Source organism: Cyrtonyx montezumae, unplaced genomic scaffold, assembly GCF_038088225.1.
Source record: "Cyrtonyx montezumae isolate F1298 unplaced genomic scaffold, pur_monq_1.0 scaffold_3, whole genome shotgun sequence".
NCBI lineage: Eukaryota > Metazoa > Chordata > Aves > Galliformes > Odontophoridae > Cyrtonyx > Cyrtonyx montezumae.
Window position 1 is genome coordinate 119,503,297 of NW_027072034.1, and position 19,746 is coordinate 119,523,042.

At 40.0% G+C, this 19,746-nt stretch overlaps 1 protein-coding gene across 1 annotated transcript in view; it reads left to right on the forward strand.

The window, feature by feature from the left end:
* Positions 1-8,129: 8,129 nt before the first annotated feature.
* Positions 8,130-19,746, forward strand: part of LOC136051759 (uncharacterized protein C12orf50 homolog) — a 53,808-nt gene continuing 42,191 nt past the window's right edge. Inside the window, exons 1-4 of the mRNA XM_065741337.1 lie at positions 8,130-8,177; positions 9,721-9,844; positions 11,506-11,679; positions 12,623-12,700. Coding sequence (XP_065597409.1) covers positions 8,130-8,177; positions 9,721-9,844; positions 11,506-11,679; positions 12,623-12,700 — 424 coding nt within the window. The remainder of the gene's footprint in view (positions 8,178-9,720; positions 9,845-11,505; positions 11,680-12,622; positions 12,701-19,746) is intronic.

The following is a 19,746-nucleotide window of genomic DNA, read 5'->3' on the forward strand; positions in this document are numbered from 1 at the left end:
TTATAATGCGTTCCTATCATAACAGGCCGCGTTTATGTGGGTATGGAATGATAATGCCCATTCCGTGGTTCGACCGTATTTAACATATTGGTAGCACTTTGAGCATGGGTTTGCAGTTCCACTGCCAGGATAGCTCAGTATGGTTAAGAGCATCACTATACCCCACCGTTCTCTCATCCCTCTGCCTCCTCCGCCTACCGGGTTGCATCCGGCAGCGGGGTAAACCATCTTCTCGGCAGCAAGGATAGTCTTCAGGGGCTCCATATGAGCAGTCATATCCTGCGCACCCCTGCCCAAAATTTCCCAATTTGTATTCTCACAAGTCGAACACTACAGGGCACCCGGTTTTGTTGGTAGTCTTCTATTCTTTATATTTTCTGCTCCCTGTTCCTTGGTCCTGTGAATGAAGAACTCTCACCCTCTCTGTCAGGAGCCTGAGTTCCCTGAGCAGTTAACTCCCTCCCTATATATATATAATCGTCCTACCTTCAATTACTCATTGCAAATTTTCCCCTTTTGCAGACACCCCCCCCCTGCGGTGGTATTACCACTTCTCCTTACAATAATAACACATACAAGTCATGCAAGAAGGTAACATCCACACTTATCCTTAAAGGGGGCAATTTAGTCTCTTGCATGAACGTTATCGTTGAATTCGTATTTTCAGTTCTCCTGGAGACGATGTAACCTTCCAGTCCTTAGTGTCGATGGGGCCTTTTACACGGGAGGCGTGAGTCCAGCCCTTCTCTGCCGTGCGCACACTGTTTCTGTAGTTAAGAGAACGAGAAAAGGTCCCTCCCAACATGGGGTTAACGAAGTTTCTTTCCAGGTTTTTATTAACGCTTTATCTCCTGGCTTTATCTTGTGTGTTGTAAATTCTAAGGGGGTACTTTGAGCTAACAGGCCCTTTTCCCTTAGTTCTTCCAAGTTCTTAGTCAGAGTTATTATATACTGCTGTACAGAACTCTCTCCAAATCTGGGATAATCAATGGGTATTCCCTGAATATAAGGCATTCCATATAGCATCTCATAGGGGGATATCCCATGTTCTGAATTGGGCATACTCCTAATATTAAGTAAGGCTAAAGGTAAGCATTTTATCCAAGACATCTTAGTTTCTAACATTAACTTAGTTAACTGGGCCTTTAAGGTACCATTCATCCTTTCTACCCGCCCCGAACTTTGTGGATGCCATGGGGTGTGATATTCCCACCTTACCCCCAGGGCTTCTGCCAGGCCTTTCAAAATTCGGGAGGTAAAATGAGTTCCTTGATCTGAGTCAATAACCCCTATTAAACCATACCTGGGGATAATATCTTCCAAGAGATGTTTGGCCACTGTTTGAGCAGTGGCCCTAGTTGTGGGAAATGCCTCTACCCAATGAGTTAATTGGTCTACTATTACTAGTAAATACTTATACTTTCCTGCCTTTGGTAATTCAATAAAATCTATCTGTACTCGTTCAAAAGGTCTGTGTGCCAATGGCCTTCCCCCTGAAGGTGTTTGTCGTAGATTTCGTTTGTTAACCTTTTGGCAAATTAAGCAACCTCTTGTTTCTTGCTTTGCTACTTCAAATATCCCTATGCACCCATATAATTTTAAGAAACAATCTGCCAATGCCCTACTTCCCCAGTGGGTTCTCTGCTGCATTTGCTGCACAATTCTTTGGGCAAAGTTCTTGGGTAATAATTCCCGGCCATCGGGCAAAATCCACTTATTATCAATCCATTTTACTCCTAATTTCTCAAAGCTCTCTCTTTCTTTTTGAGAATAGATTTTTGGTGTTACCTTTTTGTCATCTTGGGTTCTTATTTCCTCTAATTAGCCTGCCCCTTTTGCCTCCTCATCTGCCCAATTAACTCAGTTTCTATTAAAGGATGCAATTGAGCTGGGGGGGCTTCTAATTTTTCTAGCCTTGCTTTTATTCCTTCCAGTCCTTCTAGAGGATACCTTTTTTTTTTTTTTCTTTCTTTTGGTACTCTATGTATAAAAGTATCACTGGTATCCATACAATTTCCCTTCAGAGCCTCTAGTAAGAGATCTGCATTATGTTTTTCATTTTCTAATTGTCCTTTGAGTTCATCTATCTATTTCTGCAGAGTTTTAACCAATTCCTGAAGTGACCCTGTAGTTTGGCTTTCTGATTTCAACTGCTGGTCACGGAATTCTATGGCTGCAACCGGAGCCGAATCTAATACTGCATAAATAATTACCTTCCCTTTTCCGGCTCGGGTACGACCGTTTTTCTGCAGGATACCGTCTGAAACACTGCAAATTATGCCAGTTCTGCCGTGCCCAGTCTACCTCGGTTAATGAGGGTCTGGCACCACGCCTTTCTAAGAGGTCGAATAATACCTCTTCACTTTTCATTGTGACTGCACTGTCGCTCATTTCTCTGTACTCAGAAAAGGTCTACACTGAGGGAGAGGACATACTCAAAAGCTCAATTAACACCTCATCACCCCCCATCCAGGAAGGCATAACACAGCTATTAAGCAAATGTAAATACTGTTCCAATCACTCCTCCCTCTTGCTGAGGGGAGCACACAAAAAGACGAAAGCTAAAGACAACACTTTCATAAGCTACAGTAAATAAACTTCTTGGAGAGCTACACAGTTCCTCACTTCCCCAAGCTTAACGCTTATGGGTGGAATTCCCAGTTTTCCTGTGGTTCCTTTCGGATGCCACCGCTGGGGATTGATTTCTTCCTCATCTTTTTGCGTGAGAACACACAGTCTTGAAACTATCTCTCCTTCATTTATGGCAAGGTTTATTCCTAATACCACTATTAAATCCCTCCCCAGTAAGTTATGTTCTGCCTCGGGGACCACTAATAAATTCCCTAAACAAGTTTTTGTTTCAGCTTCAATCGTTACACCTTTTTATTTTCATTTTTATTATTTTTTTTTTTCCTTTTTTCCAATTGGGACCCATAAGGGTTCATGTTTCGCCCTGACTACCAGGCTTTTATCCTTGCTCACTATACACCCTTTAGGTAGTTTCTGTATTGTGGACCTTTCAGCTCCTGTATCTATTAAGAATATAATTTCTTCCACCTGGGGACCTACTTTTAACCTTATCATGGTGTTATAGATAGATTCAACGGACTAGGAATCAAAAATTCAACTATTGAATTTTATTAATCAAATTGAGCAAAGAGCAAAAAGGCAATGCAGCGCTTGGAGACAGGGGACTCTGCGTTCCACCAACTGTCGCAACACTTGAACCGATACTCGATCCTTTTATACAGTCCATCTTTCATATACGTGTCCTTTTTACTTCCTCATTGTGGTGTACTCTGCGCATGATCCTGGTGGTCGCATGAGTTGAAGTAAGTAGTCTTTCTCCATATCTCCTTCTTGACCCCTTCTGGTGGTTTTTCCTTTCATGGTACGTTATTCATATGAACAAATCTCATTAGTTACTTACACAGTCACTAACCCTTAACCACGTTTGAGCGAGTTCCCGGTTTGCACAAGCTTTCAGCAAGGTAGGTTTGCACAAGCTTTTGCATGCTAAGCTTATTCACTCTGGACAAACATTCCTATCTCTTTGACAATGGGCTCTTTAGTTGGTCTCGTCCCCCGGATGTATATAGCCCCAACACCCCTGTTCTTTAAATGCATCCATCCTGTCGTGTTTATCCATTTATTTATTTTAAATTTCGATTCAGTGTCCTTTCTTCCCACAATAATAACATTCTATTCCTCGTTCGGATCCCTTTTGCAGAGGCTTTCCAATGCTCTTAGTATTCCTAAGGTTTTCTCTTTTCTTAGGAATTTCCTCCTTTTTTCACCTCTCACAGCCGCGACAAATATTCGGGCCTTTGCTTTTTGTTTCTCCTCATCCCACCTTACGTATACTTTCTGTGCTTCTCTCAGTAATTCATCTAGTCCCTGTTTCCTGCCAGTCTTCTAACTTTTCCAATTTCTTTCTAATGTCCGTCCAAGACCTGGCCACAAAATGGGTTATTGCCTGCCCACTGGAGTATCAGGGTCTCCTTAACCCTTTTGCCCACAATCCATACCCTCAATTACACTTTCGTATACCGTTAACAATTGCACTTCTATATGCTACCTTATCCCGTTTCCCTTCTCGCCTAAGAAACAATGTTAGTTGATCTTATAGCTTAAAGTCCCATTTAGGGCTATGGACACCTTTCCTCTATTGGTCTGCCCTCCTCATTTAAAAGACAGAAACTCCCATCCTTTACACCTATGACATACATATAGACAAAAGACAAGTGGTGTACACACAAAGAGAACAATGACAGTTGTTGTCGCTCGCTTCGTCCGTCTCCGGCCGCTTCCCTCTCTGGAGGACGGAACCGCGGATCGGGACTCCGCACTCGCTCCGCAGCGATTCTGCGTCTCACGTATCCAGCACACTCATTCACGACTCACAAACATTGGCCAATGCACCCGATCAGGTCTTCTTTGTTTTCCACCCGACATTTCAACAATTTCAACAGATTCACAATAATGGACCATCAATTTTTGTTTTGTTTTTCCCTTTCTGGGATGGCCCATTTCCCCAGTATTTTACCATTAACCCCAGCGGACTGTCTGGGGGTATTTCAAGCAATTTGCTCCCTTTCTTATCCTTGGGGCCTCTCTGTGGGTCCCTCCTGGGGTCAGCAGATTTCAACTTTCTCTGCCCCATGTCCCCAGTATTTTATCATTAACCCCAGCAGACTGTCTGGGGGCATTTCGAGTAATTTGCTCCCTTCCTTATCCTTGGGGCCTTTCTGTGGGTCCCTCCTGGGGTCAGCAGACTTAGACTTTCTCTGCCCCATATTCTTATTCCGGGGTTTCCTTCTTTAAGCTATTTCCCCTCCTAATTCTAGGTGATCTATTCCCTTCCTCTGGGCCTCTCTGTGGGTCCCTGGGAATTTCTAACCACCCTCTCGAGAGGCTTTCCTCAACTTAATTCTCTCCACCCCGGAACTCGCCCTCCCAACCAAGCGATACTCACAGTCCGATGTTCTCGGTTGGATCTTCGTGCACAAGAATTACCGGATATTTACTGCAGTTTTTCCAAGGGAGCTCTTTTCCTTGCTTATTGCTTTTCCAAGTTCGTGTGATGCGAAAGGTCGGGCAAGGACTTTTCTCCCGAAGACAGAGAACCTTTCCAACCTTCCCAAGAACCTTTTCTCCCGAGGCTACCAAAAAGGTAGGGCGCCTCCCCGGGAGTCAGGATGTCCCGCTCGAGTCCAGTCGCATCACGTCGGGGTCACCAATTTGTCATAAACGCTCAGAGTCCAATCTGAGTTTTTAGAATATTTTATTATAATCAAAAGGTGAAAAGTAATAAGCAAGCAGCGCTGGGTGTGCCGGGAAGTCTCGCTCCACCAACAAAGACACAACGCAAAGAAAGTAAGAATACCTATTTAAAAGTATAGTTCATACATATTCATCACATTCCAACCTCTGATTTATAGAGAGGATTACACTTAAGGGTTGATTTTGATGTAAATCTTCAAACCTTGAAGGGGAAGAGCCCCTCACTGGTATTTTGTTAGGAGGGGTAGCGATAAGCTTAACACAGCTGTGTTATAAATAGATTCAATGGACTAGGAATCAAAAATTCAACTATTGAATTTTATTAATCAAATTGAGCAAGGAGCAAAGAGGCAATGCAGCGCTGGGCGACAGGGGACTCTGCGTTCCACCAACTGTCGCAACAGTTGAACCGATACTCGATCCTTTTATACAGTCCATCTTTTGTATACGTGTCCTTTTTACTTCCTCATTGTGGTGTACTCTGCGCATGATCCAGTTGTTGCTAGGGGGTCTTCTTCTGCCTCCCGGTGGTCGTATGGGTTGAAGTAAGTAGTCTTCCTCCATATCTTCCTCTTGACCCTTTCTGGTGGTTTTTCCTTTTATGGTATGTTATTCATATGAACAAATCTCATTGGTTAATTGCATAATCACTAGTCCTTGAGTGTGTTTAGGCTAGCTCGCGGTTTTGCGCAAGTTTTGTGTTTTCGCAAGCTAAGCTTTCTTATAGTAGTGTCTATCCTTTGTGGCAAGTGTTTTCGCAAGCTAAGCTTCCTTATATTAGTGTCTATCCTTTGCGGCCTTTTTGATTGTTTAAGCGGAATGTTCATCTACGTTACATGCTAAATCACAAACTACAGTTACTTATTTACAGGTTCCTTCCCTCTTACCGCGAACAAAAAGATTACTTTCTCACAATTCCCTCCTTTTTCTTTTATTACTATTTTTGTTCGTGGTATCCCTGTACCTCTCTTTCATTAAGCTCCAGATAATCCCTTGTCCCTGTTTCATGGAGGGGCTCATATTTGGCCCTCAAGAGCATCAAATGGAAAGCCTCCAATCTCCCTTTCACTATAGAGATTAGTTTATTGAAAATACAAGGCCCAAAGGTTAACACTAGGATCAGTAGTATTAAAGGACCCACTATAGTGGACAAAAGGGTTGTCATCCATGGGGAGCTATTGAACCAAGATTCATACCAACTTTGTTGCTCTTCTCGTTCCCTTCTCCTCTGTTCTAGTTGTTTTCGTAACTCTGTCATGGTGTCAATTACTACCCCAGTATGATCTGCATAAGTGCAACACTCTTCCCTTAGAGCTACACACAGTCCTCCTTGTTGTAAGAACTGAAGATCCAGTCCTCTACGATTTTGGAGTACTACCTCTGATAAGGACCTGACTGATTTCACTAATCCATCTATTGCCTTCTCAATTCGGCTTAGATCATCTACTGTGTGTCTCAAGTCCTTGAATCCCTGTTGTTGGGTTACTAGAGACGCTACCCCAGTTCCCATCCCTGCTTCCCCAACACCTAATAGCACCGCTATTGTCAGTGCGGTGAATGGTTCTCTTTTTATTAGATGGTATTCCAGGGTAATCTGATGCTCATATACATAATCCTTAGGATGATATGATATTCGGGGAAGAATTAAAACTTGTATGCAATATTCTGATGTCTCGTTAAAATTATCAATCGACAGGCATGGAGTAACTCCCAGGTTATTACAAATTCATCTTGTGTTAACTGTAGGAATGAGCCATTTGGCTGGCTTTTTCGGGTCTGAGATGGACACCTTTACTTGGCAGAGGTGTTTTCTTTTTTCGGGTATACTTCCTACACACATTCCTTTGCCTTTCACCTGCGCCATTGATAATCCAGGAGTGTTTTCTTTTCCCTTTCTCCAAACACATTCCCTGGGGTTTGTTCCATTACTTCATCCTGGCTTAGCAGGGGATCCTACGGCTTCATAAAAGGGCGGTCTCGCTATATAGCATAACCAGCATCCCTCGGTTAGATTTAGGTGAGTCTCATTTAGGACTTTAAATGTGGCCTGCATTATTTTCCATAGTGCGTTATATTCTTGAGTGGACTGATCATCTGGCCAATTAGTGGATTCGTTTTCACTCTGGGTCTCTTTTACTCCTGGGGTTATATTATTAGGACGCTTTGTTGTGCTTGTCTGACTTTCAATGTTAGCAACTGGATTGGGTCCTATAGGTACTGGGTCATGTGAGACTGGTTCCTTTTTTATGAGGAAGTATCCTCCCCGGTCTTTTCCAGATTCCCATAACCTGGCGCCCCAAAGTTTTCCCGTTAACCATACTGGATCATTAAGTTGATCCCTGATAACATCGATTTGTATTGCCTGGCAATTACCAATGCTTACTGAAACAATGAAACACAATGAAACACAATGAGTACAAGAACTTTGCTTAAAAATGCAGGCATCAGTTTTGTATCAGAGGTTTGGTTAGAAGACCCTAACTTCTACAGTGAGAAATAGGGACTATGTTCAAGCGTGGAAGGTTAGATGATGTCACCTGATGATGTCACAATGTCTGCAGGAGCAGTGGACCTATAACTGCCAGGTAACATTCTGTTTACCCCAGAAACCAACTTTGGCCCTTAGCAGGCAGGCCACCTCCTCAGCTCAGCTGTACTGAGCTTTAGCTAGGCCATCAGTTGGAGATTTGTTCCAAAACAGATGCAGAGCTGAAGTTCTGAAAACACCTTCTTGTAAAGAAAACTACTGGTTTTGGGACAAATTTAAGATTTGCTTGTACACTGGTTTCTTTTAATGTGTGCTCTGCTGGAATAAAAGGAGTAGAATAAGTACAAAATAAGTGACAATGGATCAAGATGGGAATGACCACAGTTATTCTCCTCCACATGCACAGGTAAATGCTATAGATTCTAGAGTGGTCAGCATCCTTGATGATACGTGCATAGTTAGAGGGAGATTTATTATCGAACGTTAGAAGTTGGTATGCGTCTATCATGGCATACATAAATCAATGATTTAATTTTCTGAAGTGAGAGGAGCTAATTGTCCTAATTTCTCCTGGGGCTAAGGCTCAGATACTCAGGGAGCACAGACATTAAAAATCCCTCATAATTCATCTCTCTTATTCTGTCAAAGTTATAGTAAATCTGAATTAATAGACCGTGTTTACAAGTTCTGCTTACACTGACTACCTGAGTTTCTTCAAGACCTGTTCCAGAAAAGGAAGCCATTCAGAACTTCCAAGAAATGTTTCTGTTGTAGTTGGTAAAAATCCAGGGGTGGATTGGTTCTTGGTTATTGCATCTGTTTGAGCATCGGTGGTTTAGGCATTGGTGCTTCAGAGACAGGCTTCGACTCCTAATGCCAGCTGAGTAAGACTCGTCTCTCCAGAACCAATGGGAACATTCCCACTTACTTCAGGGAGAATTCAGACGTTTTTCAAGTGTGACTTTGTTTTCCTTAAAGAAAAATAAGGGAGAGAATTTTGAGTGAAGAAAGGGGCTTTCACTGGAAATGTGCTGGTTGTGCACTTTTGTGGACAGATGTAATCTGGAAAAATCTCGATCAGTATTATCCCAGCACTGGGACTGTATGTAGAAGTGAAGCAGCAATAATTGGATGACCAACTTGTTTTTCCCCATTAAGCTTCTGTGTGTCATGTGAAAAAACAGCTGGCAGGTGGCCTAAGCAGTGTAATGGTAGTAGTTTCTGAACATCAAATCCTGCATAATTTTGGTGATTTGTAAATATTTTTCATCACATTTTTATACTTGGCTGCTGCATGGTCTCTCACATTAATGACAAGGAGTTTTATTGGAGGACATTCACAGTTTAAAGCAGCCACTTGTACGCTGTGTATGGGGATTTAGTCTGTCAACCTCAGAATCATTCTGTGCATTAGTGTTTCAAGTGAAGAGTCTGTCACTGCGAGAAACTTCTGAGCTCTGATATCTTGTGAACGTGATGGAGACAAGGGAAGCGTTCACATAAAGGTAGAAAGGAGTGAGTTCCTTCAAGCACAATTTTAATTCTAACATCAAAAGTGACTTCCTCCTGCCAACGTGGTTTTGAAAGAGGAATGAAACAAATTTCTTTTGTAATCCACGTCTGACAAGTCTGTACAAGTTCCTAAATTTGTATGATTTCAGGGGGTTTTTTAGGCATCTTCAGCAAATTTTGTTTGAGATGGGTCTGGTAAACTTATTCTGTAGAAGAGGAAACCCAGGCACACATAAATTAAATGAATACTGTGTAAAAAAGAAAGATTTTTTTCTTCCCAACATCTGTAAAATGTCTGCAGTGGAGAATGTATCTCCCTTACGTAGGTGTAGTTACCTTTAAACATTCTGACAGAGCACTGTGTGGTCCTGCAAAGTGTTAGTCCTCCGTTCATCACAGTACACTGTAACCATGTCTGAAAATGTTTTGTCTCCCAGCAAAAGTACAGCAACACCTTGTGTTTCTGGGAAACAAAGCCGTTAGGCTGTGTGAGGATCGATTGCAGCTTCCAGCATAGCAAACCTCGTCTTATAAACGGACTGTTTCTGCCGCCTACTGTCAGTAAGTAGAAGTGTTTTCTCAACCATTTGTCCACTAAGTAACTAAACACTGAAACATATCCTTAAACTTCCACTGCTTGCATAGTGCACGTTAACATCAAAAAAGTGCACCGCTGCAAATGAATCAGGAGTGACCAGCTATCACATCAAGTTCAGAGTGAACCAAGGAGTTGTATTGATCAGTGGGTGGGTTGCTATGTTAATTTATACATGTACGTGCAGTGTTACAAGTCTTCATAGTTGCTAGTTATATATAAGATGAATTAGTAGATGCCACTTTAGATTTCTGAGATCCACGGAGCACAAACTTTATATTAGCTTTTCATCTGTGCTATATTACTGGAGTAGGAAGGCATTTATCTATGTAAATATTTTGTCCCGGCTTAGAACATACGAGTCAGATTTAGTCTGAAGATTTTGTTTCATAGGAAATCATTAATCTCTTAGCTTCTGAACTGATAGGGTCTTTTCTGGCCTCACTCGAAAGCATCACTCAGGGACTTTTTTTATTCCCGTTTTCTAAAAAGTATCTGAAATTGTCCATTTTCTCCGAGGAAATGATTAATGTAGTTTATTGCCAGCTACTAACAGACTGGAGAAGTGAGAAACTAAAAGCAAACTAAAACCACCTTCCCCTAATCCACTCCTACCTCCTCTCCTAGGGAGGGAATGGGGGGAATGCATTGGGGAGAATGGGGTGACTGCAGTCAGTCCTTAACGATTCATCTCTGCTGTTCCCTTGTGGTCACTCTTTGCCCAGCGTGGTGTCACTCTGGTGAGATGCCATCCTTCCTGAACTGATCCCACGTGGCCTTCCAAGCGCTGCCCCAACACAGCTCGGTACCACAGGGCCCACCCTTCAGGTGGTGCCCCACACTCATACTCTAATGCTCAGCCTCTGACAGCCAGAGCTGCTGTAAACTCAATTACACTTTCGGTTATGGTGTGAACTCGAGAAGATGCCCAACAGACATTCTTTCTAGGAGTAATGCCCGAAACTCAGAACTAGGAAACGGCCCCAAACTGTTTCATTTTACTGGCATACCTGTAACTCCACAGTCTGGGTGCTCACCATAACATTGCACATGCTGTAATTATTTATTTATTTCCAGGCTTAAAACTCGTGTTGAAGTTTGATTTGGCTTAGTGCTTAACAGTGCTAAATTCTTCCAAACTGATGCCCTGTGGAGCAACCCAGGCCTGCCTGCTACTCAGCATGCTTACTCTATTTCCACAAGCAGAGTCCTGGAAGCGATGCACTTCAGCCAAAATGTTATTAATCCTTTATTTCCCTGTGTTGTAAAATACCTACAAAGAGATTGGAAGAAAGAAAGTTACTTAGTTTGTCTGTCTACTAGCAGGAAGAGATATACAGCCTTTTTTGAACAGTATAGAAGCTTCTCTTTTCTGCAGGCTATAGTCAGCAGTGTGTTGTCTTTCCCATCAGAGGGGCTACTACACATGCATTCTATTTCTTCATGTGTTTGGAGTGTGTTCATTTGCCTGCCTCTCTAGAAGATACTTGAAATAAGGCTCAGTTCATCTATTTGCAGACAGTTTACGTATGATAATTACTTTGAAAGTTTACCTGTTGGTCTGAACCTGAACTTCAGATTGCAGTTCCCTCTTGAAAAAAAATCGGTCTCTGGTTCTTTTCTGCAGATACTGTAGTTCAACAGCAAGGCCAAGAAGGGATTCTGATTTCAGCCAATAGTCAAGAACTCTACAAAATTCAGGGGAATATTTTAATACCAATTCACCCTCAAGTGATTGTAGACCTCAGCAATGAAGACGATGAAGACGAGGATGAAGAGGAGGACGAAGACAATAGTAATAGTAAATAAGTTTTCCATTTCCTCTTAGAAGGAACTAGAATAAAGTTTTTTCACCTGATGCAATGTGGTTCACAACTGATGTATTCCCATGACTGTTAACATTTTTAGGAAAGAGCTGTTGTCAAGTTTTTGAAACTGTTTCCCAGCAAAGCTGTTAGACAGCAGACGCATGAGTAAACCATAGTTTCTAACTCCTGCAAAGCATCTAGTTTTGTATTTTGATGCTGGTGTAATTCCCATATTCCATTTTTCATCAAATAGAGTTTAAAATATTCAGATGACAGTCAAATACTATCATATAACAAGCATTTGGCATTTTCTCATGTAGAATGACATTTTTATTATCTTCCTGTTCTCACCAATCTTAACCATCTTAACAATTAATATTAATATTTAATACTACGTGTTGACTGAGGACTTGCTAAAGAAAATTCATGCAATATGCTTCACTGGTTTACTAACACATATATATATGAAAAAAAAATGTGAAAAAGAAAACAAAAATCAACAACCAGCACACCTGTAGTTAAGCAATGGAACGTGTCTCACTTAGAGATTAGTCTTACTAATCTTAACTGTGACAGATAAGGAGCACTCACAAAAGAGTGTTACTTAAGAGTTGCAGGCACTGCAAGTTAACAACATTGGGAAGAGGCTTTCTGACAAGAAAACATGGATGACATGTTCACTGAGATTTCCTTTTGAGAATATATATAATATTTTACAGATGAATACTGAAAATATTTTTTTAAATCGCTCTAAATCAGCAGTTACTTTAAGAGCTGCTGTAGCTGAAATTCCATTGCACTGGGAAAAAACCTAATGTTAACAAATAGTCATGGCAAAAATGAAATTCATCGTGTTATTTGATAGTTAAGAAACATTAATGGTCTTGGTATGGCATGACAAGACATCTAGTAATCTTTATAAAATGTTTCCTACAGCTATTTCTGTTACACGGGAAAAGACTGCTGAAGAAATTGAAGAAGAAAGAGCAATAATGGAAGTGTGCTATAAATCTGGTAAGTATGACATGGGTGACCCTTTTATGAACAGCACCATTGCCAGTATAGTAAAGGTGTTTGAGGGTATTTTTTTCACTTTTTGCTGTTTGTTTAGGGGAATATTATGGGATTCAGAACCCTCAGGTTCTCAAGTCAAGAGAAATTGCTCCTCCACCTCCAGGTTTGGGAAGTGAGAAATTAGCAATGGACACCGTTGAGCAAGATTCAGGGACAGGTAGGTATTTTTATTTTTGTAGTCAGTATATACCATGTCTTCTTTAATGTGAGTGTCATGGCACTTCCTTAGAAAATTCAGATGTTATACATGAGTGCTTAAGTTTCACAATGCACAGTTGAAATGACTAATAACAGAGAAAGAAGAATATAAAGCAAGCAGGTCAAGGAAATTGCTTGGAGCTAATTACTAATTCATAGATGTGGAGGGAAGAGAATGACATTTTCATTCATTGTGGCTATATGCAGGGAGCTAACGTGTTCCTTCTGTTGCCTTTCCAGGTGACAATAATATGAAAAGAGAGAGAGAGACTTCAGGAATGAAAGTATCAGTGAAGCAATTTAGCAGAACAGATGATAAATCCTGTGAAAATAAAGGTAATTCATATTGGCTTCTCAATGCTGAACATTGTGTTGTAAAGAAAACTGCCTGAAGTCAATATGCCTGGTACAAACTCCACCCTTTAAATATAAATTAATTTCTGAAATACCTAGGTTTTTTTGTTACACATTTTGTACACTCCTTTTCATACTACACCATCAATTGTAGGGATTGAAAATATCACTTATTATTCAGCATGTTTGACGATTTTAGTAAATATAAGAAACCTTTATGGTCATTACATTGGACTTTTTCCTGCTTATTTTGGTCAGAGAAATGGCTTGTGAAGTTAAAAAAAATTAGTGGAGGAATGCCTACAGGAGGCATTACTTTCAGACCAATCTATGTTTGTTTGCTTAACAGCATTTGCTTTTTTTTCCTTCAGAAATATAAAATACTGGTAAGAATAATAAGAATTTCAGTATTATTCCTTTTTCTCCCCTTTGTTTGTCAATGCAAAATAATTCATGACCATGCTAGGGATGCTTGGTCTAGCTGTCAGCAAAGTGCTGTGCATCTTCTAGCTTCAGATGGGTATGAAACAGCATACAGGTCTCTTTCATATTATCACAGAACCATAGAGTGGCTTGGGTTGAAAAGGACCTCAAAGATCATCTAGTTGGTCTCTACAGCTCCAAGTATTTTCATTCTGTGAGATTATCTAATGTTATGGGTGACTTATTCTTTGCAAATTTAGGAGTTACTTCTTTGTATGGGAAACGGATTTCTGAACAGGAATTGATGCTTTTCACCATCATTACTGAAGGTTTGTCTACCAAAGACACTTGTGTATCTTCAGCTCAAATGATTTGTTCAGTCTGATTAATTAAACTGACTGACATTCAGTTGGCAGTCTCATTTTATAACAAACACAGTTATTCTTAAATCTGGTCAAGAGAGCTTATGCAGTATGCTTCACTGGTTTACACGTATGGATATATTTCAAAACACATATTTTAGAAACCAAAAAACAACACACCTGTAATTAAGCAATTGAACGTGTCTCACTTCGAGGTTAGTCTTACTAGTCTTAACTGTGACAGATAAGGAGCACTCACTTCATCACCTGTGACTGCAGACATAGCAGGTTAACATCATTGGGTAGAGGCTTTGTGACAAGAAAACATGGATGACATGTTCACTGAGATTTCCTTTTGAGAATATATATAATATTTTACAGATGAATACTGAAAATATTTTTTTAAATCACTCTAAATCAGCAGTTACTTTAAGAGCTGCTGTAGCTGAAATTCCATTGCACTGGGAAAAAACCTAATGTTAACAAATAGTCATGGCAAAAATGAAATTCATCGTGTTATTTGATAGTTAAGAAACATTAATGGTCTTGGTATGGCATGACAAGACATCTAGTAATCTTTATAAAATGTTTCCTACAGCTATTTCTGTTACACGGGAAAAGACTGCTGAAGAAATTGAAGAAGAAAGAGCAATAATGGAAGTGTGCTATAAATCTGGTAAGTATGACATGGGTGACCCTTTTATGAACAGCACCATTGCCAGTATAGTAAAGGTGTTTGAGGGTATTTTTTTCACTTTTTGCTGTTTGTTTAGGGGAATATTATGGGATTCAGAACCCTCAGGTTCTCCAGTCAAGAGAAATTGCTCCTCCACCTCCAGGTTTGGGAAGTGAGAAATTAGCAATGGACACCGTTGAGCAAGATTCAGGGACAGGTAGGTATTTTTATTTTTGTAGTCAGTATATACCATGTCTTCTTTAATGTGAGTGTCATGGCACTTCCTTAGAAAATTCAGATGTTATACATGAGTGCTTAAGTTTCACAATGCACAGTTGAAATGACTAATAACAGAGAAAGAAGAATATAAAGCAAGCAGGTCAAGGAAATTGCTTGGAGCTAATTACTAATTCATAGATGTGGAGGGAAGAGAATGACATTTTCATTCATTGTGGCTATATGCAGGGAGCTAACGTGTTCCTTCTGTTGCCTTTCCAGGTGACAGTAATATGAAAAGAGAGAGAGAGACTTCAGGAATGAAAGTATCAGTGAAGCAATTTAGGAGATCAGGTGGTAAATCCTATGAAAATAAAGGTAATTAATTTTGCCTTCCTGATGCATCTACAAGCAAAACGAGCCCAATTCCCTCATCTCATCTTCATAGGAGAGGTGCTCCAGCCTTCCTGTGATCTTAGCGGCCCTCCTCTAGTCTCATTCCAAGAGCTCTGTGTTTGTCATGTACTGGGGTCCCCAGGACTGGATGCAGTACTGCAGATGGGTCCTCACAAGAGCTGCACACATGAGGACAATCACCTACCCCTGCCTGCCGAGAAGGAATTCTGTAATTAAATCATTCCCCTGTGTATTTATAGCTTTTAAATATTTCTCTTAATTTTCTGTATTCTTGGTGGTCGAGGTTGCTTAATGAGTTGTCTATTTCGGTTTTTTTATATTTTTTTCTTTTTCGTTAATTTCAATTAGAATGTAATTATAAAATGTTTCACATTTTATTGTTCAGAATGTTCTTTAAAATTGAAGATTTCCTTCATCTTTTCTTCATTTTCTCTAGGAGGTGATTATTTTGCAACACAGAGAAACAAATATTTTAATGGGAAACGAAGGGAGCCAGTATATTTTGAAAAAACTCCATCTGCATCAAAGCATTCAAATGAAAAAGGTACTTATTTAAGGTTTGGGGATGACCTGCTGGAGACATGCTCTGTGAATAGGGACTTCTTTCTGAAAAATAATGACAGGACGTGAGGGAATGGCCACAAGTTGTACCGAGGAAGATTTTCACTAGATTTGAGGAAACATTTTTTCTCTGAAAGTGTGGTCAGGCACTGGAATGGCCTGCCTAGGGAGGTGGTTGAGGCGCCATCCCTAGCGCTGTTCAAGAAGCGTTTAGATGAGGTGCTAAGGGATTTGATTTAGCAGTTCAGTGGGTAGGGATGGTGATAGGAGGATGGTTGGACTAGATGATCTTGTAGGTTCTTTCCAACCTAATGTACCTATGAACTTATAAAACTATAAAGGAAATTGGTTTGAGCTAATTACTAATTTATAGATGTGGAAGGAAGAGAATGACATTTTCATTAATTGTAGCTATATGCAGGGAGCTAACGTGTTCCTTCTGTTGCTTTTTCAGGTGACAATAATATGAAAAGAGAGAGAGAGACTTCAGGAATGAAAGTATCAGTGAAGCAATTTAGCAGAACAGATGATAAATCCTATGAAAATAAAGGTAATTAATTTTGCCTTCCTGATGCATCTACAAGCAAAACGAGCCCAATTCCCTCATCTCATCTTCATAGGAGAGGTGCTCCAGCCTTCCTGTGATCTTAGCGGCCCTCCTCTAGTCTCATTCCAAGAGCTCTGTGTTTGTCATGTACTGGGGTCCCCAGGACTGGATGCAGTACTGCAGATGGGTCCTCACAAGAGCTGCACACATGAGGACAATCACCTACCCCTGCCTGCCGAGAAGGAATTCTGTAATTAAATCATTCCCCTGCGTATTTAAAGCTTTTAAATGTTTATCTTATTTTTTTTTATTCGGGTGGGCGTTGATTAATGAATTGTCTATTAGGTTTTATTATATTTTTTTCTTTTTTATTAATTTCATTCAGAATGTAATTATAAAATGGTTCACATTTAATTGTTCAGAATGTTCTTTAATATTGAAGTTTTCCTTCTCTTTTCTTCATTTTCTCTAGGTCGTGATTATTTTGCACCACAGAGAAAAAAATATTTTAATTGGAAACAAAGTGAGCCAGTATATTTTGAAAGAACACCAACTGCATCAAAGCATTCAAATGAAAAAGGTACTTATTTATGGTTTGGGGATGACCTGCTGGAGAGGTGCTTTGTGAATAGGGACTTCTTTCTGAAAAATAATGACAGGACGAGAGGGAATGGCCACAAGTTGTACTGAGGAAGATTTAGATTAGATTTGAGGAAACATTTTTTCTCTGAAAGGGTGGTCAGGCACTGGAATGGCCTGCCAAGGGAGGTGGTTGAGGCACCATCCCTAGCGCTGTTCAAGAAGCGTTTAGATGAGGTGATAAGGGATTTGATTTAGCAGTTCAGTGGGTAGGGATGGTGATAGGAGGATGGTTGGACTAGATGATCTTGTAGGTCCTTTCCATCCTAGTGTACCTATGAACATATGAAAGTATAAAGGAAATTGGTTTGAGCTAATTACATATTTATAGATGTGGAAGGAAGAGAATGACATTTTCATTCATTGTGGCTATATGCAGGGAGCTAACGTGTTCCTTCTGTTGCCTTTCCAGGTGACAGTAATATGAAAAGAGAGAGAGAGACTTCAGGAATGAAAGTATCAGTGAAGCAATTTAGGAGATCAGGTGATAAATCCTATGAAAATAAAGGTAATTAATTTTGGCTTCCTGATACATCTACAAGCTAAACGAGCCCAATTCCCTCATCTCATCTTCATAGGAGAGGTGTTGCAGCCTTCCTGTGATCTTAGAGGCCCTCCTCTAGTCTCATTCCAAGAGCTCTGTGTTTGTCATGTACTGGGGTCCCCAGGCCTGGATGCAGTACTGCAGATGGGTCCTCAAAAGAGCTGCACACATGGGGACAATCACCTCCCCCTGCCTGCCGAGAAGGAATTCTGTAATTAAATCATTCCCCTGTGTATTTAAAGCTTTTAAATGTTTCTCTTAATTTTCTATTTTTTGGGGGGCCGAGGTTGCTTAATGAATTGTCTATTTGGTTTTATTATACATTTTTTTTATTAATTTCACTCAGAATGTAATTATAAAATGGTTCACATTTTATTGTTCAGAATGTTCTTTAAAATTGAAGTTTTCCTTCTCTTTTCTTCATATTCTCTAGGACGTGATCATTTTGAACGACAGAAAAACAAATATTTTAATTGGAAACATAGTGAGCCAGTATATTTTGAAAGAACACCAACTGCATCAAAGCATTCAAAAGAAAAAGGTACTTATTTAAAATTTGGGGATGACCTGCTGGAGAGTAGGGACTTCTTTCTGAAAAATAATGACAGGACGAGAGGGAATGGCCACAAGTTGTACCGAGGAAGATTTTCATTAGATTTGAGGAAACATTTTTTCTCTGAAAGGGTGGTCAGGCACTGGAATGGCCTGCCTAGGGAGGTGGTTGAGGCACCATCCCTAGCGCTGTTCAAGAAGCATTTAGATGAGGTGCTAAGGGATTTGATTTAGAAGTTCAGTGGGTAGGGATGGTGTTAGGAGGATGGTTGGACTAGATGATCTTTAGGTCCTTTCCAACCTAATGTACCTATTAACATATGAAAGTATAAAGGAAATTGGTTTGAGCTAATTACTAATTCATAGATGTGGAGGGAAGAGAATGACATTTTCATTCATTGTGGCTATATGCAGGGAGCTAACGTGTTCCTTCTGTTGCCTTTCCAGGTGACAGTAATATGAAAAGAGAGAGAGAGACTTCAGGAATGGAAGTATCAGTGAAGCAATTTAGCAGAACAGATGACAAATCCTGTGAAAATAAAGGTAATTCATATTGGCTTCTCAATGCTGAACATTGTGTTGTAAAGAAAACTGCCTAAAGTCAATATGCCTGGTACAAACTCCACCCTTTAAATATAAATTAATATCTGAAATACCTAGGTTTTTTTGTTACACATTTTGTACACTCCTTTTCATACTACACCATCAATTGTAGGGATTGAAAATATCACTTATTATTCAGCATGTTTGACGATTTTAGTAAATATAAAAAACCTTTATGGTCATTACATTGGACTTTTTCCTGCTTATTTTGGTCAGAGAAATGGCTTGTGAAGTTAAAAAAAATTAGTGGAGGAATGCCTACAGGAGGCATTACTTTCAGACCAATCTATGTTTGTTTGCTTAACAGCATTTGCTTTTTTTTCCTTCAGAAATATAAAATACTGGTAAGAATAATAAGAATTTCAGTATTATTCCTTTTTCTCCCCTTTGTTTGTCAATGCAAAATAATTCATGACCATGCTAGGGATGCTTGGTCTAGCTGTCAGCAAAGTGCTGTGCATCTTCTAGCTTCAGATGGGTATGAAACAGCATACAGGTCTCTTTCATATTATCACAGAACCATAGAGTGGCTTGGGTTGAAAAGGACCTCAAAGATCATCTAGTTGGTCTCTACAGCTCCAAGTATTTTCATTCTGTGAGATTATCTAATGTTATGGGTGACTTATTCTTTGCAAATTTAGGAGTTACTTCTTTGTATGGGAAACGGATTTCTGAACAGGAATTGATGCTTTTCACCATCATTACTGAAGGTTTGTCTACCAAAGACACTTGTGTATCTTCAGCTCAAATGATTTGTTCGACCTGATTAATTAAACTGACTGACATTCAGTTGGCAGTCTCATTTTATAACAAACACAGTTATTCTTAAATCTGGTCAAGAGAGCTTATGCAGTATGCTTCACTGGTTTACACGTATGGATATATTTCAAAACA